The sequence below is a fragment of the Maylandia zebra genome, linkage group LG12, assembly GCF_041146795.1.
Source record: "Maylandia zebra isolate NMK-2024a linkage group LG12, Mzebra_GT3a, whole genome shotgun sequence".
NCBI classification, from domain to species: domain Eukaryota; kingdom Metazoa; phylum Chordata; class Actinopteri; order Cichliformes; family Cichlidae; genus Maylandia; species Maylandia zebra.
Window position 1 is genome coordinate 32,086,145 of NC_135178.1, and position 22,465 is coordinate 32,108,609.

A 22,465-nucleotide genomic window follows, 5' to 3' on the forward strand; every position below is an offset into this window, starting at 1 on the left:
TGGTTCTCAGTTCCAACAAACCAATGAAGAAAGTTTTCACAGGAAATTCCAAGATGATACTCAACTCAGCTCTACTTTTCTTTTAATGACTTCAAAAGACTGTACTGAAACCAAGCAATAGAGAAATGCAAAACTGCTTTTCTCAAATACAGACTCAATTTATTAAATTTTGACTAAATTAGTTGTATTTTGGACATTTGTCAAATAAAAGAAAGAGCTTTCAGAAACAAATCAATGTGGACTGCCAGACATTTTGGGGAAATGTCTGAAGAATATGAAACCATATGCAGCTCTTCACTAACAGTTTCACTTCTACATAACTTGTATTTGCAAACAGTTGTTTGAACTGATTAACTTTGAATCTGCACTTTCTTAGAAATGGTCCTAAGAGACCTTCCTAGTTTTCTTAATGTATAATTCTGCTTTCATGTTCATATTTTCTTGGACTTTCCCACATTGTCCTGCCTATTGGTCAATCCAGTGAGTGCTGTCAAAAAAAGCTAATAATTGTAGCCAATCACAATCACCAACAAGACAAAGCTGAGGGCTGTTAACAGACAACCAGAAAGTTCAGCACCAAGTGTGCATATTTGAGCCCGTATGTATACTTTTAAACTTTCTGTGGATTTGAGAAAATCCTAAATAATTTCAAAAGTGTGCACTCAAGTCTTGTTTTTAAAAGATTTGTGTTGTACAATCATTCCACTCTAGAAAACAAACAATTCAAAAAACTTATTACAAGCCATGGCTATAACATTCATGCCCATGATGAGTGAAGATGTTGTCACGGTACCTGACCCCAAACTGTGGGACCTCAGCACTTAACCATTGACCAACAGGCTACACAAAATACACAAGGAATTCATCATCCATCACATGGGATTTTTTTAAAACAAATCTTTAAATGACTGCATCCAAAAACACAGAGAGAAAAAATGATGGTGTTATTATCTTGACAGATAATCAAACAGTGTTGGCAGTTTTTCAGCTTTTTTATTTCCATTTTCTGCCAGTGGAGTTTGAGTTTCTGCAGGTGTGGATGTTTTTTTAAGCTTTCATCATCCCATCTAATGAACCAGATGGTGTTTAGATGAACCCTTTCCCCCTGATGCATCACAGAACTTTTTCATGAAAGGAATGATTGAATCTTCATAGAATCACCAACATCCAGGATACTAATATGTCCTGTATGTAACACCACCACAAATCAAGGGGAGTGAAGAAAAAAGCAAAACTGTTTCTAATTTAAGAAACAAATGAGGCAGATGCTAATTTAGCTGTATAAGTGTATAGTTTATAAGTTAAAAAAAATTATAAACACTGTTTTAGGTATAAATAATGGGATAGCGATTTGGTGACAGAGCGCTCATTAATGATGTAACCAAGTCAGCTAAGTGAAGCAATTATGGAAATGCCTTGAAGTGCAATGCCACCATTTCAAATAGACTCCCATTCAATAGTCCCAGTCAACTGCTTCATGAAATTGTAAGTAATTTTCCCCACATGTCAATAAGATGTCATTAGCTAAGGTCACTCCTTCCAGTGAGTGTACTAGCTGTCTTCTTCAGAGGAGAGACATATGTTCCCCCAGTCACGTTTCAAGTGTTGCTCACAGTTTCTTCTTCATGTCCAAATACAGCCAAGTCTATCTAATGGAAAAATAAATAAATCAGTGGAATGCAAAATAGGGCAATGCCCACAATGCCAATCTGCTCCAGAAATGGGTGACGTCATGGTGGCTACGTAGTTCAGCTTTCTGCTAAACATGCTTATTATGCTTTAACCTTTTCTGAGTTAGATGTGAAGATTAAAGGCATGATCGTATCCGTCCTTTACTTGAAAACATACAAAACAGTTACCCTGGCTTTGCTGAGGCTATAATCTATCACCACATCCAGACTTCACTAGTTAGTTTATGTAAAAATAAAAAATGAGACTTTATAAAAAGGAGTGGAGGAGTTCAAGTACCTTGGGGTCTTGTTCGCGAGTGATGGGAGAAGGGAGCCGGAGATCGACAGACGGATTGGTGCGACGGCTGCAGTGATGTAGACGCTGCACCGGTTTGTCGTGGTGAAGAGGGAGCTGAGTGTAAAAGCGAAGCTCTCAATTTACCGGTCGATCTATGTCCCTACCCTCACCTATGGCCACGAGCTGTGGGTAGTGACCGAAAGAACGAACGGCGGAAATGAGCTTCCTCCGAAGGGTGGCTGGCCTCTCCCTTAGAGATAGGGTGAGAGGTTCGGTTATCTGGGAGGGGCTCAGAGTAGAGCCGCTGCTCCTCCACATTGAAAGGAGCCAGCTGAGGTGGTTTGGGCATCTGACAAGGATGCCTACTGGGTGCCTCCTGGGGTCGGTGTTCCGGGCATGTCCCACCGGGAGGAGGCCCCGGGGCAGACCCAGGACACGCTGGAGAGATTATATCGCTCGGCTGGCCTGGGAACGCCTTGGTGTTCCCCCGGATAAGCTGGAGGTGGCTGGGGAGAGAGAGGTCTGGGCTTCTCTGCTTAGGCTGCTGAACCCCACGACCTGGCCCCGGATAAAGCGGATGAAGATGGATGGATGGACTTTATAAAAACAGAAAACACTATTGAATCTCACATTAAAGTTTTGTGTGCTTGAAAAGTAATATTATGCAGTAAGTAATCACTTCTCTTTATGGCCTTTGTATTTTATATATTTTTAATATTGTTTTATATTACCTCTGCAGTGAAGCAGAATTTTGAGGGTTACAGCTGCATGTATTTACAATTCTAAATACTGCACTGTTTTATTTAAAATGTTCATTTGCAGAGCATTTTTATTCAAAATGTCTTATTAAAAGTATATTAAAGTTGAACCGCTCAGTAAACATCCTTGAAAGTTTAATTCAATTTACTTGAATAAAAGCATTTATCTACACAGAGAGTGTACATTGTTCAAAACAGTCATTGTCAACTTGTAAACAATTAATGAGGTATTAAATACTCTAAAAGAAGCTCTTACTGAAAAGCAGCCATCCTATTTCACTTTCACCATCACGCAGCGAACAAGCTCCAAGAACCGTCCTTGTATTTCATGCCTGTACAAGATAGATTCTCTGCCAAGGCCGGCAGCTTCGCACAGCCTTTTGTGGCCTCCTTGCGTGAAGAAAATTGGAGCCACTTATTTTAGGTCGTAGGTTCAAGCTAAACCACAAGCTAAATCAAACTCGGTGACTCCCTTGAGCCGTAAATTTGCTTACAGTTACTGTCACGCATAGACATTTCCCTAGGTTCTCCTGTTTTTATTTCCTAATTCCCTCTTATAGTTTTTAAATTGAACCTTTAAGTTGTGTTAAGCTGCCCAGCGGTAATGACAGAAGCATCGTGGTGAGCAAGTTCTGCCAAACTATTTGATGCTACTGTACAGCAAGGTTATTGTATGTTTGAAGTGGAGCACACTCATTAGCATTATAATCTTTTTAAAAGTCCTCCACATCCTCCTTCACTTCCTTCAATGCTGCCTCTCTTTTATAAGCTGACTCGAGCACAGCAGGCAGGCAGACATCAGACTTTGCAGCAGCTGCCCCACGGCACCAGACAGATAAGCGCACGCGCGCGCACACACACACACACACACACACACACACACACACACACACACACACACACACACACACACACACACACACACACACACACACACACACACACACACAGAGAGAGAGAGAGAGCAAGAAAAGACAGAGCTGAACGTTTAGAACTTAATCAAGATACATTTTTAACCATCTACTTTGCTTATTCTTGAACATACTTATAGATATTAGCATTGGAGCACAGAGGAGACACAAGAGTCAAACATTTCTCACAAACACCCACAAATAATTGTCCACATCATAAGAGAACAGACACACAGAGTAATTGTTGGTTGCCGGCTGGTAGGCAGCATCCGGTGCTTTGGAGAAAAAGGAAGTGTGTATCTTTATAACAAGCTCTCTGAAGGAGGGAGGATTGCAGTGAGGTGTTGTAGCTTTTGATCTTTTAACAGCTGCTAGTGTTGCAATTTTTAAAACTCCTACTGGAAAAAGTTGCTCAGTGCGAACTTTGTAAATGTTTTCATCATCTCCCGTCTAAGCTCCATAACCTTCCAGTTATTAATGACTGTATTTCCCCTTTGTCAGCAGAGTAATAATAACAACAGCCCCCTTTTGGCATGCACCATGTGATGTAAGCTGAAACATGCTGATTGTGAACACATATGGTATGCATCCACACGTATAGACTGAGGAGTCAGCCTCGGCAAGCTCTCCCCACCCCCACCGCTCATTGTGTGCTTTTCTCTCTCTCTCTTTTTCATGTAAGCCATCCTTTTTCTCAAAATTCTTATTTCTCATTCACTTCTTTTGGGTCCAACTTTCATTGTGAAAGAGAGACCTGGAACAGTACGATACAAAGATGCAGACGTAAAACTGCTGCAAGTGTACAAGCCTGTAGATTTACAACAGCTGCCAAGGGGAGGAAACCCTGTTAAAAAAGAGGACTGTTTTATTGCCGTTTGACACATAATCCCAAACAGTACATGCAGAGCGCAAGACTCTGAGCTGCAACGCTCTGTGTCTGGAAAAGACAGAGACAGAAAGATGGTTTTCGCTTCAGCATTCCAGGCAGGAATGGTTTATTTTTGTTGGAAACATAATTGTCTGTGGCTAGGATTTGGAAGTACACGTTACCCGCCAAACTGCCAGGAAGTGTACATGTGGGTGTTACCGCCCTCTTATGGTGACCTAATGAATTGGAGTTTTGCACAATACAAAGCAGTAGAGTAAACTTGGAGGGCCGAGATGTTTTCTTCCCCCCAGGGTGTTGACACAGTGCAAATGTGCTATGCTGTCACAAGGCCTGATTTCATTGAGAGAGCACAATGGAATTAAACATTGCATAGAAAGAAAGTTAGAAAAGGGAAAGTCAGAATGAAAAAACAGTGGGAACAAGCCATATACTGCTTTCATGGATCAGAATAGAGCTAGTGTTTTGTTCAACTACATAACTGCAGGATTTACAAAATATGACTTAAGAAATGTGTGTCAAGAGAAACATTCTGTTCAAAGTCCTAAACAATGCGGAATAAAAGGATATCGCTGAGACTTAATGGATTAGTCCGATGTTTTAGAAAATATACTTAATAGCTTTTTTGGTGAGAGTTACATGTGAAGATCCCTAACACCGTCATGTCTGTGCGGTAAAGCTCCAGAACTGAACGGTGATAGTTTAGCTTAGTACAATGACTGGAAGTAGGGTAAGGCAGCTACTCTGCCTGTCACAGATAAAAGGATGTATTAAGACTCCATACAATCCCAAAGTGGCTAAAACTGCATATACAGCAGGTATAATGAGCATTGAACACATTACCAAATCCCATGCAGACTGTTTTTGTGTGAAAGAATGGGCCAGTGTCACACCTGAGCAATGCAGCTTCATATACAGTAGGCAAACAATGTAGCTTCTTCTTACAGGAAGCTGTCATCACCAACAAAGGCTTTTGTACAAAGTATGAAATACATTTCAGTAAATGTATTCAATATGTTTTCCCTGCGTCTTTTCTCATTATTAGACATAATTTCTAGACATCTATGATTTGATTTCTTTGCATGTGTGGATTTGATGGGTTGTTAATGACAGTCGATGAGAACTTCATGCCAATAGCAGCTTTAGAAATATATTTACTCAGAAAATTGGTGATGTTTTCAATACTTCTTTTACATGCTGTAAATTAGAATTTTTCTCTGTGTCGTTTGAACCTATGCATAGACAGTTGCATTGTGAAACCTTTTACACATCAGATTGAATGGATGGATGCTTTGTCAGTCTCAGAATTTTTGCTGCTGCCCCCAAATAGTGCAAAAAGTTGTACTGTATCTGTAGCAAATATACTCAATATTTGGCATTGAAATGTTCTGTACACTCAGTGATCTTTCTAATATTTTACTGTATTAGCAGTTATATTCGTCTTCTATGTAAATGTAATTATAAAGCTACATTACTTGGAAAAAATGTGACATGTGGAGGACTTTCTGTGTGTTTCGGTGGGTTTTTTTTCTCTTACAAGTCAAAGAAGTGCAAGTTGGGGTTATCAGTTATTTGAAATTGCCCATAGATGTGAATGTGATCATAGGCTAACATTGTCATGTTCTTATTCCTGCGATGGCAGATGGTTTCATGAAGTTTTTAGTCATGAACCAGTTTAGCTGTATTGGGGGAGTGAGTCGGTAGTAACATGTGGTTCTCTGTGACCATTAACCACCTGCAAGTTTACTGCATGGGAAAAACTGATAAGAGTGCAGATGTTCTGTGTTCCCCCAATGACATCTGATCTGGAAGAAACTATAAAATATAAACCTGGGGGCCCCTTTGACATATAGAAAAACACCCTAACAGCTAACTCTGTTGCTGAATAAGTATGTGGTGGTTACCTACTTGGTAAGCTACCAGCCTAATTCTTATACTAACACACAATCTATGACAGAAAATCACAAAAGTGAGATTAACAGCTCAGCCCAGGTGTGCATTGCTCCCCTACAGAGGTGGCCATGGTCTTGTCCACCCTGAAAAAACTGTCCAAGAGTATTAAAGGGTCACTTATCAGTGCTTCAACTCAGAAAAAGGAGCTAAAGGTTTTGCCATCTAGTAAAAATGTGGACCTTCTTGGTGCTTACTCTTACCCTCGCTCTTAGGCTATCCGAAGCTAACAATGACACAGTAGGTGAAGAAAAGCTCATTATAGCCAGAGCTAAACTGCTGGTAAGTATAGAGCAAACTCCTGTGAAGTGAAAAATGAAATCTACACATAATATTCAAAAAACAAGTGAGGAAATAGTGTGCATGGTGATGGATAGGTCTTGTGCTGCAGTTTATTTTCTGCTGTAATGTGACACCTTTTTTGTCACCTTTGATCACATAAAGAATGAGATATGTACACTCCTCTTTGTCATGCTGTTTTAACAAATGTCTCTTGTCATCCCTGCAGGCTCCCAGTGTGGTCGGATGAAGCATAAAGAAAATGCCTGAGCTCTATCATTTTCTCATGGAGCGAATGGCTTTATAGTATCCTTGTATTGTTTTCATGTTCCTCAGGATTCTTTGCTAAGCTGTGAGCTTTCCACAAAAATCACTACTGATTTTCTCATGACCTCTTTTGTAAACAAAACAGTATTCCTAGCAAGCTGCCAAGTTCAGTGCCAGCTCTGTGAGCATTCCAAGTAAAAAAAATCATGTTAAGTGAGCCTAAAAATAGCGAAACAGATGGATATGCCTTGTTCTTCACAACCCCCCCTACCTGTTTTCCTTGATCTGCTTTTTCCTGTGTAGCCACAACTTGGAATATGATTCATCGGAAGAGAAGAAACCCCGTCTGATATTCTACAATGAAAAGGATGAGATTGTTAAGGTGAGAAGTGAGTACAGGGACCTTTTATTCCGCTGCCTTGTGATGGAGCTTATCAAGAGATGTCAAACAGGATTCATGTGGGAAAGTTTCGATATTACTTCATGTGATATCAGATCATCTGTCAGATACCAACAAAGAGGATGTACTTGAATGAGAGTTAAAAATAAATACATACAGTATATGAACTTGGGGATTCTGAGAATGGAGCAATATTTTTTGTACCGAGACAGGAGAGTTGATGTGACTTTGAAAATTGTGTGCCTTGAAAGCACTTCTCACATGTCATTTATTTTTCCAGGGTAGAAAACCCCTGTTGCAGTTATTGCCCAATTAGCCTCTCCATTAAAACCAATAAAAATGAATTTTCTTAATGCTGGCCTACATCGAAAAAGAGCCAGGTATTACTGCTTTCTTGAGTAAAGCCTTTTAAATTTTCCATCTAAAGCTTCGTTTAGAGGCTAAAGTTTTTCTAATGTGGCTTCTCTGGGAGATTATAATTTGACTTTAGGTAAGGAGAAACAAAAAAATAGCTGGATCCTCTAAATCTGTAGTGGCTAAACACTTCCAAGTAAAAACAGGGGTTTAGTAAATCATGTTATATCTACATATACAGCTAATATACAAGCATTACTGCCTTTAACCACGTTGTGAACCAAACATGTCTGCCCTCCTGTGTATGTGTATGTGTCTGTGGATCAGACTGTTTCTGTGAAGAAAATGAAGGCAGACGAGATCAGCAGCTTGTTAGACTCACTTGGCTTCTACAAGAGGTCCAAGAAAGGGGAAGAGGTGCCAGAGGAGTTTCAGCATTTTCCCCTGCGCGCCCCCAGGGACGAGCTGTGATGACACCTTGTGGCCAAACTCTGTCTCTGCACCATGGTCACAATAATGACGAGTGAGGCCCAAAGGCCAAAATAAGGCAGGCACCACTCTGATGACTCGCTGGCCGGGTGCATTGAGCAGAGTCTTATGTCATTGTGTTTATCTGCAGAATTTAAATAAAAAGACTATAAAATACACCAAAACCTGCCAGAGTGAACCTTCGCTTTAAATATGTGTACAAAGAATGTAGAATTTTCAAACATACTGCAAAGAGTACGTGCAACTTTATCTCTATAAAGTTTAAGTATCTGCTGAATTCCCTAATTAGAAAATCAAATTATCATCATAGATGGACACTAACTTCAAGTAAGCATGCAACTGTTTCAGGCTAATCTTCAGCCCGCCTCCTTCACAATAATCAGATTAGCAGTAGCGTCTGCCAGCATGTGCCTTTATGTGTCCACTTGTATCTCTTCTAGCCTGGTATTGTGCGATTGATTAACTTAAGACAAAAATGAGCAACAGATACTGAAAACATATTTTTGGAACTGTAAACCTCCTGACTCCTTGGCTCTGTCATGATCACCACCTCTGTCAACAATGCCTGTGTTTTACTCGCCTGTTCCCGAAAACCTGCCGCTGGGTCTGGTGTCTATGGGAGGTTCTGTGTTCACAAACAACAGGACAGCAGACAGTGACTTCACCAGGGAGCAAGAGGATGCATCTGGTTAGTTTGTGCTTCCAAAGACTGTTTGGAACTTTAGTTTAATATGTTTACTATACAGCACAATGCTATCTCGTACTGGAGAATGTAAAGGCAGAGATCAGAGATTGGACAAGACATCTTATGACTTAATTCTCAAGTAAATCACAGTGCGCAGATTGCTTCTTTTTAGATCTGTTGTAACGTCAGCTATTAAAGGTTTTTCTTCGTTTGGTCAAATTTCACTTCAGTTTTTCAACTTAATGTTTTGTGCACTGTTATTTGTCTTGCAGTGGTCAACGAGCTGGTTTCTCACCTCCCCCTTCAAATGCTCCTGTATTTCAATATGTTTTATTTTCCTTGTTGGTGGTTTTCAGCTGTGTTCATGCTGGAAGTAAAGGTTAGTGCCAAACACACACAAGAGAATAGAAGTATTCCTCTTGAAGTCAACAGTTCAGGTTTTGATGAACCGAATCTATTTACTAAGCCCAGTGTATCAATTCGAAAACGTTTGACTTTGGCTCCATCTAGTGGTGTCTTCAAAATGAACACTAAGCCTCCTCACATAAACTCAGAAGAGGCACAAGCAGTGAACTCAACATCCACTGTCTTTTTGAAAAATAAAACTTGTTTCATCAATATTTTGAAAAAAAAGTTTACATAAAAATCTAACATGCCTGTGTGTACACACACACACACACACACACACACACACACACACACACACACACTCCTTGATCATGCTCATTAATTACAGCCCTTCACTTTTGCCAGTTCTACTATCTTCCTGGGTACTATCAAGCTCTGCTCATTACTGGGATGATCCTACTAACGGTCATCGAAGTGGTTCGACTTTATCTGGGCTACACTGGCAACCTCAAAGAAAAGGTATTTCAAATTTATATCTTGCACTGAACTACATGAAGCTCTTTTATGAACCCTGAAAAAACACAGAGGAGGAAACTGCGGAGTTTTCTACCTGCTTGTGGCTACAAGTGCCTACTGAGTTTTAGTGAATGTGTGTCTTTGCTTTCATGTGGATTCAACCAGAGCACTTGATGGATGACTGCTGCATCTTTTCATCGTTTGTGCACGCCAACCCAAATTTTCTCTCTTTTCCTCCCTGTCATCAGGTGCCAGAGCTGGCAGCCTTCTGGCTCCTGTCTTTCATGTTCCAGCTGCCAGTGCTGCTGTTCTTCCTGACCGATGAAGGAATTATCATCCTGCCTCTGGAGAGAGCTGTCCACTCCCTCTATCTCCTCTTCCTGCTCGCCCAGATCCTGGCCTCCTTCTTGGCACTTAGAACCATGACCCGAAAGCTCACCCTGCTCTTCCATCTGCGGCAGCTTGGCAAGGTGGACAGCTTCCACCACACAGGGATGAGCCCAGTATATGGGCTTTCTTATCACCGCAGTGTGCTGCCAGTGTCAGCCACCCAGGATATCTACAATTAAAGCAAACATCCATCCTTTCCTAATAACATAGGTATCAAATCTAGTGTTGTAGGAACCACATATTTGAAACTTTCCAGAAAATCTTCAACAGCTGCCAAAGCATGAGTGTGAGCATTCATTTATTATTTAAAAGAAAGCATTTAGAAACCACCTATTTTGTAAAACTCTGCTCTGCGGGTCTGCGTTTATTATGACTGCATAGAATTCAGAACTTTTTAGGCCACTGTTGTGCTGAAATTTGGGTGCTCTAGATCTTTCTGTATGGCTTTTGATGGTGTATAAAATGACAGACCTTTGAAAAATAAAATAAAAATCACATACTAACTCTGATGCCACATTCTGACATTTACTGATGTTTTTAAAAGATGAAAAACAACATTTTAGCCCAAGCCTCAATGTCAAAACTTGATGCCACGTCAGCCAAACTGTCATGGAGTGACACATTTACAGGGGAGTAAGGTAAAACACACTATCAAACAATAAAATTAGATCAGAAATACAAGGCAGTACAGTGCTTGTGGCTGCTTTCATCAGTATTATAGTGTTTCCTTTTTTTCCTTTCCTTTCTTAATGATGATGGATGATGGAGCCTGTAGTGTTGGTGGAACGGAATTATTTTGCCGAGGCAGATTACCTTCTTGCCCACAAGAAAAGTTGAGTCTCTCCCCAGGTATATTTCAGCCTATTTCTGGGAGGACTGTGATACTTCAATAAAAAAAGATTTCTAATTTATCTCAGTCATGGCTACAGGATGCCGTATTACAATCTGATAAGTGGGTTGCAGGAATCAAATTTTTTAAACCTTGTACAGTAAAAGAGTGTAAACTGAATTGTAGCAGAACTGTGTTAAATATTTATGACCACACAGTGGCAGTCAGTGACCAAAAGAGGGATGGGGGATCATCTGACAGTGTTGCAAAGTCCAATGAGTATAGATTATTATGCACCACATGTCCTGATCAGGAAACCCTCTGGCAGAGAAGGTTAGCCCTGTCTACATTCGGAAATGAGGTATTTTTTTAATCGTTTTTAACTCCAAGTCAAGTATACATGAAAATCAATAACATCATTTTAATTGTAACCTCTTACTTCTAATTGTCATTGTATATGCCTGACTGGTTTTTAAAATAACATTGTTGTGTGATTTAATATTTCTTTCCTGGTGAGAAATTATTTAGGGAGTGGTGCATTAAACAGATAAGAACCCGGTTACTTGTAACACAGTTTCTGTGATACAACATGCTTATTCCGCTCTACTTTACATTCAGGAAACAACAAGCTGCAGTGGTTGCTGCATGGTTCATGGAGAGGAGGAAATAGAAAAACCTTTAGAGGGTGGAAATTATGCACTGTATGCAGAAGCAGATGCGTAAACGATACCCTAAACATAAGCTTGCATATTACTGCATCTTTTAAAAAAGGATTTGAACCCCTCCCCCCTCCCCTCCCTAAGAATTCAAGAGTTAGTTGAACATAAACTGTAAAGCCATAAGTTGTATTTATGTATTTATGTATTTATGTAACTTTAGAGAGTTTAAGGAAACAGCCATTAGTACTGATAACGAAACAGCTTGGTGTGGTGTTTCCACCACAACAGCAAAATAAAGTAAACCACTGATAAAAACAGAAAAAAGTAGTTTAGTCATGATTTTATTATTAGCAGCAGAATCTAAACCCATAAAAAGGAAATAATTTAAAGCTGCTGTCATCTGCAACAGCATAAATATGCACCACAAAAGTGATTTATGGCCATATTTAAACATGCAAAAATGTGTCCCTGCATCTTTGTAAGCATCTACCTGCACAATATATTTACACACAGTGTTTAAGTGGGGATTCTTTTAAAGACTACAGAAGAAATAATTACCATGTCAACCCTCCGGCATCTTCCTTTTTTAAGTCTAACTAGTGACTTGAGGGGTGATGAGTGTGTGTAACTGAAAGTTAGAGCATAGGTTTTTGATAGGAACGTGCATGGACATCTCCACTTATGCCGGGTTGTATCATTAGTCTCTCACTTCATCACCTGATTAGGTTCACCTGCCTGCCTGCCCAGCTGCACCTTGGTACCCATTAGTTTTTCTCAGTTTTTATACATTGGGTAGTGTTCGGTCCCAACTGTTTGAACTAGTGATGCAGCTGCTGTGATTATGTGTTCCAGCATTCACACCTCAGACCATGTTTCATGCTTTGACATTTTTAACACTAAAAGTCACTGTCATAAAAATAATCATACATGAATTCGTTGTGTTTGGCTGAATGGTTACAGTGCAGATCATGCTGAAATTTGTTTCCTTCAGCACTAGGAAAAAAAGAGTTTGAGTAATTTGTCATTACTTTGAATTCCTCCCACATTAACTAGACAATTGTAGAGAGTAGGAGCTGATTGTGGGCTCTATGCTGTTTTGAGTCAGATTTTAAAGAAGAACTACTGTATTACTTCATAGCTTTATAGAACAAGTCAATTCATGTGCACAGTGATAAATCATGTTTATTGTCTTTATTCTCCTCAGTAAAGTCAAAGAGGGACAAAAAGAGAAAAGGTGGACTGAAACTATTAATAAGAGCTTTTTTTTCAATGTATGTATTTTTGCCACTAAACATTCACTGTGGCTACTAAAAGATAGTAGTACAACAGTCTTGTTTTCATCTTTATTTTAGCATCATGTTCAGACTTTCCATTCTCCAGAGAGTACTTCATGTTCATCCTACTTCTCTATATATCTGGTTTTAATTATGAACTCCTATTAGGTGCTGCAGAGTGAGATTATTCAGCTGGTGGGGAAGAAATGAAATAGAAATCACCCCCCTGGAGACACAGTGGTCACATCTGAAGCAGCTCCTTGCACCTTTTCCCTCATCAAATCGCCTTTCTTTAGCACGCACCGAACAATAGCCTTTAATAGTCTTGTTGCATTTTCTTTTTCGTCTCACTAAACAAATTGCTTGCCTCATGCTTTTTATGCTCTTCTGCAAAAGTTTTCTTCTTCCCGTCGTGTCCAAAATTCAGCAGCATAGCTCATCGTCAGCCGTGCATTAGTGAGAATGTCATCACCTTAATTATGATTGGGTACAGCTCAGAGGTAATCACAAATGTGACTGACGAGGCTGTGCTAAGCACCAGCGGGAGGCAATATCCAAGACATCACAGGGACATCCTTATGCCTTATTTCAGTAATCCTTCATGGTGGAGAGCTTGCCAGTGCTGCCAAGATGCCTGGAAGTGTTCCTGCCCTCTCAATTCCAGGTGCTTATACAATGAGCCTTACCCTCACAGACTATTATAGTCCAGCTTCAATATAAATTATGGTGAGAAGTTGTTAGTACCAGTTACTAAATCGTTAGGGGTTTTTTTTTTTGTTTCTTTTTTTATGCTAATTATTTTCTATAAACATTTTTTGTTGTGATGAAACAAATGCTTCTTTGGCTGAAAATACTTTAGTAAAAATGCTCGATATACTGTTGTTTAGGTAATGTCTGCTTGGGTTTGTATTGAAAGGGCAATCAAAACTCTTCAGCCCTGCTGGTGTTGCTTTCTGAATTAGACAAAAGCCAAAGCAAAAAAAAAAAGAAGTTTGGGACCGCTATTCAGCACTGAATTAGGTTCAGGTATTACACACACAGAAATGCCACACAATAAAATTTTCAACTTAAAAAGCAAATCCAGCATATATATAAAAAAAAAGGAGCTGTCTCATAGCCTGAGAAAAACAAACCTTTAAAGAACTTTCAAAACACTTCAAGTTTCAGGAGAAATTTTCCTCAGAAACAGCTGAGGACAAGGACTTGCAGGTGTGGCTTATGAAGACTGCGACACACTTAAAGTACTTAAACTGTTTTTTCAATTTTACTCACTTTTTTTTCCACGTTCTTGTTTAAAATATTAAAATGTTTAACTGTCTGAAGCCTTCTTGTATTTTGTTTCCCCCTTTTTTTTAAAGACTTGTTAAATAAATAGCACATTAGCAGCCGACCCTCCTCTAGAGCACACCGCTATACCTCTATAACCTGTTTCCATTAAAAATTGAGGGGAATTTCTTTCAAAAATATACAACGTCTAACAGGGGCTCAGTGGTAAATCCTCTGGGATATTTTTCAATCTTGTTTTTTTTTATTCATTTTCCTAGATACAGTTGGTTAGACCTTAGTGTCTGCAAAGAAGGGGCAATACGGTAGTTGATGGAGACACATGTATGGTTCTGTTATTTGATGCCATTGTGATGACCCAGCTGCTTCACCAGTCAAATCAGAATAAGCAGAAGACATTTTATAGAGGACACATATTGCTCAATTACTGACTCTAAATGATATTGGGCCATGAAATTCAAATTTCATTCATAAGCCACTTATATTGTCTCCACCTTTACAGCCTGCAGGAAACGCGACATCACACTGGCAGGCAGGGAATATTGAAACTGGACTGAAATTGGCAGCTGGATATTTTCAATTTGGGGTCTGATTACCTGGGCGAGTGGAATGGCAGGGCAATTCACTTCTCCCTGTGGTTTAAACGGATACTCAGCATACAGTACAGATGGAATATTTTATCTATAGCAGCAGTATTAAATCTGAGGGTTTGATGACATGGGAGAATCTATTGCCTTGAGTGTAAATCGAGGGGCGCTGTTTTTAACAGCCTTACTAAACACTAATTTCCAGCTCTATATTGTTATATCTGGATTCCATTAGAGAAGTAAAAAAAACAAAAAAAAATCCTGCCCTCCTGTGATTGGCTGCCCCTTCTCTGAATTCCTATAAGCAGGACCCAGTGCTCTAATGTGAGCATCTTCACTTCCAGATTAAGATTTTGAAAACAAGCTAAGCAATAGTTGCTTGTTTTGAAATGGCTCTTTCTCATATCCATCCATACATGTTTGCATCTGAATTACATGTGATGAGAGTGGATGGTTATTGACAACCAAGATTACAGCAGGGTGTCTGCTGAGTAGATCTTTAAATCTTCTAAGACGATAGTGAATTTTAGATAGTCCAACACTCTTCACTGCTCAGAAAATGTAACTCTTACATTTGCCAACCAACAGCTGAAATGTTCAGCAGCAGAAGTTGTAAATCCTCTTTCATTACAAATGATATTTAACTACACCATTGAAGCAATCCATCTGCCTGCCATATTCCTTGCCCTTAGTGTTGTAGTAACAACTGAATACCTCACCATCTGACACACAAACATAAATACAGACGATCTGACAGATGCATTAGCTGTGATAAGGTTTTTTTGTTTTGTTTTTTTGGAATGGTGGCATAATAATGATCATTGTGGGAATAAATAAATACATAAATAACTGATCTGAGATTTGAAGGCAAATATCATGCGATGAATAGTCCCCCATGCTCCCATATTCAACCACATGTATCTATTGATTTCTTCTGAAACAGCTTCTTGTGGATGCTGAAGATAATATGGGGAATTAGGGCAAAAATTCCAGGTATGTTCTTATTGCTAAATCTATTTTCACAGCACAATATATTGACAGTATTGGTATTATCTGTGGTCTGAAGAAGCTGATCCAACCTTGGTCCAAATACATTTCCACCCAAATCATATGGGGCGGAGAAGCTTCCTTGATATATGATCCAGTGGAATCAGTGTGATGTGAGGTTGCTAGCAGCACATCTGCAAAATGCAAAAATGCTGCTTAAAATCTGCAACAAAACTTTCAAATCAACCTGGTATTTGTCCCTTTGGCTCTCTTACTGCTAGACTAGCCAGACAGGTAAACAAAATACCGTGTTTTGAAATTGCATATATTGCCATATATTGTCTGCACAGGTTTTCCAGCTGTTCTTTATCTTTGTTGTCAGCAATTTTCTTTCACTCAGACAAAAGGCAGATGATATTTTTTTTTTTTTTTATAAGCATTAATATATATTGAAGTATAAAGGGAATGCACCATTACCTGATTTCAATGTCATTGAAAGCAGCATGCTGCCACTTGTATTTTGCAACTGTTGAGGGAGTCCTTAAAGACTTTTTGGCTAACAAGAATGAACTTGGACTGGGGCGCATGGCAGCAGGAAGTTGCGGAGTGAATTGAGAGTTACACTTGTCTGGCACAACCTGGGGCCTCACTAGCTCAGCTGTCTTCTTGTATTCACACATGGTGTGACTGGTGACATGCAGCTGCCATCAGGATCCTGGTATGGCTGACAGACTGCTGCACTGGAGGGAGGAGGTTTTGGTTTGTGTTATTTTACAGACTTTCTCTGGCCTTACATGAGCCAGAGCCAGCCAGCCTTTATTTCTCCCTTAGCAGACAAGATTCAATAAAAAGCACTCAGAGCCTTGATGAAGGACTGGAATCCTGTTATATTCATTTTTGGCTTTATTTGTTATGATGCCAGATTTCCATGTTTTTCTTTCTTCTTCTTTTTTGACGCGGGTTCTAGTTACACATGATGCATAGAAGTACTTCATTTCATTTCTAGAGCCTGCATAACATAGTAGCGTTAATACATGGTCTTCCATATGACTTTCTCAGTTTTGTGTCACAAGCTGCAACCTGTGTAATAAAGGCCCTTGGGTAGTACCTATATTGGAGCTTTATGGTAATTTGCTGCCACTTCTACAAAGTCCATTTAATTTGTAAACAAAGTTATTCAAAGTTATTTCGACAATAAACTACAGTGAGTTTGGTTTAAACAATAAATGAAAAGAGGACAGGAATGTTACACTTGGGCAGATGTGAATTGCAGCTGAGCCATTTAACTAATCAAAGGAGCAGTCAACTGATGAGGGTTAGTCATCTCTCTCAAGGGCACTTCCGTTTGACACTTCATGGATATACTATAGTCTTGGCTGTTGAAGAGACTGTACAAATGCACTATTTTGCTTTCAAGACCTTCGATATTGTCCTGCTCCAGGGAGGTGCCTGCATGGAAAGAGGTGTAATTGTAAGTTATTTTTCAAGTGTGTGTGTGTGTGTGTGTGTGTGTGTGTGTGTGTGTGTGTGTGTGTGTGTGTGTGTGTGTGTGTGTGTGTGTGTGTGTGTGTGTGTGTGTGTGTAAGACAACAAATATCAGGTAATTAACTTATTTTGTTGTTTTTTGTTTTTTGCCCTTTATCCCCGTCCCTCTTCCCCGCTGTTTTTCTTTCCCTCTTTCTTTTCCCCTTTAGACAATAATTCTGATGGCAAAAGAGCCAAAACGGGACAGGCAAAAAAACAAAACAAAAAAACCCAGTAGCATTACACAAATCTGCAGCTGGTTTTCATTTGTGTGATGGTGTTTTGCTTAACAACAGTCTAGAAAATCCTAACAAATAACTAGGATGAATAATGTGCAAGTATAATCTTACAAGATAGCTTTCCAATCCCTCCAGATTTCACTATATCACAGTGTGCATGCTGTGAACATTCTTTAGCATACCTGTAGTGATCCCTGGGTTCTCTTGTTTGGTCTGTGCTGAATTCTTGTTTTTTGATTGTTAGCTTATATATTACAACCTTAGTTTATTTGTGGTGTTTTGTTGTTCTGGTGTTTGAGGTTCTAACTTTTTGTTTGAATTTTTAGATTTCCTATTAGTTTAGTTTTCTGTCAGTCTTATTCTTGCATTACAAGGTCTTTAGTTTTGTGTTTACTTATTGTGATGAGATTTGCTTTGTGTCTATTTTTATTATAATTTAGTAGAAGTAGCCTCCCCAGCTTTTCTTTTTGGCCTCGCTCTGTCTCATACTGTGTTTATACCTTGGTCCCTTTCATTTCTTTGTCTCATAAATCTTATTTAGTGTTAGTATTATTGTCTCCCTTGGTTATTTTCTGTTGTTTTTCTGTTAGTTTTGCTTCTTTAGTGTTTTCCAATGATCCCCAGATTGTTTTCACCTGTTGCTCACCTGTGTTCCTCTCCATCCTGTTTATCATTAATGAATAGTCCTCTATATGCATATATAATAGTGCAGTGTGTCCTTTTACCCTTGTCAAGTTGTCCTTGGATGTAGGCTGTTCATGTCCTTAGAATTATTCCTCATGCTTTGGTTTTTGGATGACTGCTTTCTTCCCTTTTGTTTCTATTTGCATCAGCCATTAAAGGCTCATTTTCAGTTCGTTCTTTGGTTTCACATTCACATTTAGATCCTCCACATTACAATCCACACTCTACTCATCACATTAACTGTTGGTAGTGTTTTCAGTAGTTTGCAAGCAGACAGAAGTGACAAGGATAGACTTTCTCACAATACAAACAATCAGTGGAACACCATGAATTGCTTTTCCCTTTGGTTTAAGGACTTGCTTAGAGGGTCACATGACATTACGAAACTTAAAGAAGTCCAGTTGTTTTCTTTTTAAGCTCCTTTGTGACCTCCAGAAGTATCTGAAATATCACTGTGGTTAGTAATTTACTACAGAATATCCACTGCTGGCACTACCCATGTGGCAAAATACTAAGGGGAGTATTTCAGGCACTCTTATCTCCAGCAACAATTTGCTGTTTGTTTTTCCTGAGGAATCTCAAGGCCAGATGAGATCCTTCCAGAGAGTTAAAGTAAGGCGCTCTGGAAGCATAAACCAACCAAGTGAGTCATCAGAGACTCAGACTCCAGCTCTTCACTCCATCTCTACAGCCACCTCACACAGATAACAGATTCATAGTGTTTGTATCTGCAGTCTCATTGTTTTGGTCAGAACTCACCATAGGTGAGGGCTGGATTATAGATAAATCAAAAACCTTGCCTCCTGGCTCAGGTCCTTTGTCATCACAACAATCTAGTACAATGCCCAGAATACTGCAGGTGCTTTCAAGACCTGGTTTTCCATCTCACATTTTCTTCAAGCTTAATCTTCAATTTGATATCAGCTATGCAACTAATTTTTCAAGATTTTTCAAAAGTTAAATCACTGTCAGCTCTATTTTCTCAAACCTTTGATTTATATTACATATTCTGTATGAAGTTATGGTTCTTCAGATAAATCGCTTGCTATAGTAGCATTTGACCAGCTCTTCCTTTGTTCTCAAAAGAGAGTTTGATGATATGAATATGAGGCTCATTTGGGCACTTGTATTAAAAAAACTGAGCAGCAGAGTTCCATTTCCAAGCTGGGATGAAACAGTTGCAGGCCTGCCAGTTTGATTCAGGCTGGGCTGGTTTCTGTTTGAGGTGTTTTCAGACAAAAGCACTAAAGTCTTTGGTCTGTGAGATTCCAGGAGGATAAGAGCAGTTAAGCTAATTGATCGACAGTATGAAAACATTTGGTGTGCGCGTGTGTGGGTGCGCTTGTACGCCCAAACACAAGAAAATGCTAATCAATTTTTGAATAATAATAATAATAATTCATTCACAAAGCATGATTTATTTCCCAATCTCCCCTAAAGTGGTTGCTTCTGAACTCTATTTTCTGCATGTTTTGCCTCTCTGTTTTTGTCAGGAGGCAGCAACAGCAGAAGCTGGAAGCCACTGAGCTTCTTAGAATTCTCCAAAGGCGCTTATGGGAAAATATGTTTTAACTGTGATAGTTAGCCGGATGATCGAGCTGCCTGCAAGCTGACAAACAGCTGAGGGAAAAACATATCAGAGGGTGCTGACAGTTCTTCAAGTGAGTCCCATATGTACACATATATTATATGCATATGCATACACAGAGCTGAAAAGAGCTGAAAGACACGCTCACGAAATAGTCATGCAGGCATAGAATATTGATTTGTTTTTATATTATTATTTTTTCTAATTCTGATGTCATGCTACACTTAGAAGAAAAATTATATTGGCACAGTACTGATATTCAGTTGCTATTAGCCTCTTTTAAGCCTCCAGTTAATGCACCCTTAACCGTCTCATGCTTATTCTTAATGCCCTGCTTAGTCATTTCTTTCCACGGACCACTGGTAGACTCCTGGGGAGAGCAGCTTCAATTCAATTAAAACTTGAAGTTCTGTGACTCTTGATCCAATCAAGGTCTTGGCTCTGGTCCATGAGCATGACGTGAATGATAATGACACTGAAGACAACTACCGAGAAAGACAGAAGCAAGACAGTACAGAATCTGGCATCGTGATGAAAACTTATAGAAATGAATTTTTAAAAACGCAAGCATATGCCTGTAAGTCACTGCTGTGTGATGAACAACTGTCTAAAAAGAGACTGTGTTTTACTTCAGTGCTGGAAGAAAAGTGTTTCATCCAAGGCTGTTTTGTGGTTATGCTGATGTAAGTCCATATTTATTTCCAGTGCTAATGATGTGGAACTATAATCAGAGAAGGAGAAACTCTAGAGTCTGTGAAGCATCTCAGTCATCCAGGTCATCGTAGTCTAAGGAGCTTGGAAAGAAAAGCGTCCAGACGAAAGAAGTCCAGACGCTTTTCTTTCCAAGCTCCTTAGAGAAACTCTTGAGAACATTTGCAGAAAACAATAACTGGTGGTTAATAAATTGAAAGAAAAAATGCTGACTTGCCAGTCACAGCTGGCTGATTGCTACAGTTACCTTAGTTTAAGTAAATCAGCGACAAAACTAAATCCCTAAAACTAGCATTAGGATAAGACTTGTACTAGTATTAGGACAAGTTATTTGTAACACTTACATATAACTTGTCTTTTAGGCTTCCGCTCAGGGAAAGAGAACGATTGTACACTTTGTGCAGGGGCACTCAGAGGGTAGAGCAGGTCATCTATTAATCAGCAGGTCGGTGGTTTGATCTTTTTAGTGTGCATTTTGAAGTGTTCTTAACTGATTCATCCTTTGGATTGTGAGTATGATATTAAGTGCTTAGAGGCATGAAGTGAAGTGTTACATGAATATAAGTGCGAATGGGGAATAAAACCGACTTAGTGGATTCCACTAGGAACATACTGTAGATATTCCAGCTATTGTTATATACGCCTGGTTTTTAAGACTTGAGAGAATGCATTCAAATCCTTCTTTTTTGTTTTTGTGATCTTGGGAAAATTCCATTTATATCCTATATATTTTTGCTCATTAATATATCTAGAAGTTATCTATAGTGATTAGGTTATAGAAGCAATATTACAAGCCAAACAGAATGGATAAAAAAAAATGGAGAGAAAGATTGCTTAGAAAATTTTCAAATCTCGCTAACATAGCTCGATCGCGGGCAGGATTCAACTGCAAACACTAAAAACGTTTCTTGTCAAAAACAAATACACAAGGAAAAAATGAAACCAAACAATGAAGAGTAAAAAGAAATCTTGAATAGGACTAAATGTAGCGATCCAGCATCGGCAGTGAACGCTTCATCTGCTATCAGTGTTGACACTGATGGCATGAAATAGGTCTCCTAGATCCTCACTCACACAAGTAAACTGGCCTGGACCTTGGGGTCGACTTGATTGACATCTCTCCTTGGCAGGAAATGCAGCATTGTTTGATTTCCTGAAAGTCTTCTGATTGCTTTATCTCCTGAGCTGTGAACATGCTGGATGAGGCCGGAGGAGGGAGGAAGTGGCTGGCTTGGATGAAATTACATGTTGTTCCAGTGAAATCTAAGTGGAAGTTGGCTGAAGATGAGCAGCTTTCGTGTTTGTCTGTGTGAAATCCTATTATATAACTTCTTTGTTAATTTTCCGCTGTAGTTATTTTACTAAAAAGACCAGACTTATTTCTTGTGAAGATAATCTCCTTGTGTATCTTTTCTGGCTCCAATAATGTGCCATGCTAAAGTCTTTTTTCTTAATAACAAACAACTGCTGCATTTTGCACTCGACCCCACAGAAGAAGGGTTTCCGACATATTGTTTTCCCCTGTTTTCAACTTTTGTGCATTTAAAAAAATGTATAATATCAAGAAGTAAAATTCATTTACAACATATGTTAAAAAACAAATATTTCAAGCACTTTTTGCTTTAGTTTTGATTATTATGACTAAGAATCATCAAAATTAAAACTTCGTGGAGTATGCTGGCTTGACAGTTGTCCAGATGATGATTAATATTCTCCACAAGGAGGGTAAGCCACAGAAGGTCACTGCTGAAAAGGCTTGCTGTTTTACAGAGTGCTGCGTCGAACCATATTAATGAAAAGTTGATAACAAGGGAAAAGTGTGCTAGAAAATTATGCATGAGCAAAAGGCATGACTGCAGTTCCTACATTCCTAATATCAAGCATCTGAAGCTGACACA

At 39.2% G+C, this 22,465-nt stretch overlaps 2 protein-coding genes across 2 annotated transcripts; both read left to right on the forward strand.

Annotated features, from left to right (window-relative positions):
* Nucleotides 1-6,588: 6,588 nt before the first annotated feature.
* selenoe (selenoprotein e) lies at nt 6,589-8,436 on the forward strand. Its single transcript, XM_012923415.3, has 4 exons — nt 6,589-6,755; nt 6,982-7,058; nt 7,323-7,401; nt 8,101-8,436. Exons 1-4 carry the CDS (start codon nt 6,648-6,650, stop codon nt 8,242-8,244), a joined length of 408 nt encoding a protein of 135 aa, XP_012778869.1. The 5' UTR covers nt 6,589-6,647; the 3' UTR covers nt 8,245-8,436.
* Nucleotides 8,437-8,668: 232 nt separating this feature from the next.
* Nucleotides 8,669-10,710, forward strand: zgc:112294 (transmembrane protein 17A). The gene is made up of 4 exons (XM_004566713.2): nt 8,669-8,950; nt 9,220-9,326; nt 9,701-9,814; nt 10,060-10,710. The coding sequence occupies exons 1-4, from the start codon at nt 8,824-8,826 to the stop codon at nt 10,378-10,380; spliced, it is 669 nt and encodes a 222-aa protein (XP_004566770.2). The 5' UTR covers nt 8,669-8,823; the 3' UTR covers nt 10,381-10,710.
* Nucleotides 10,711-22,465: the final 11,755 nt, after the last annotated feature.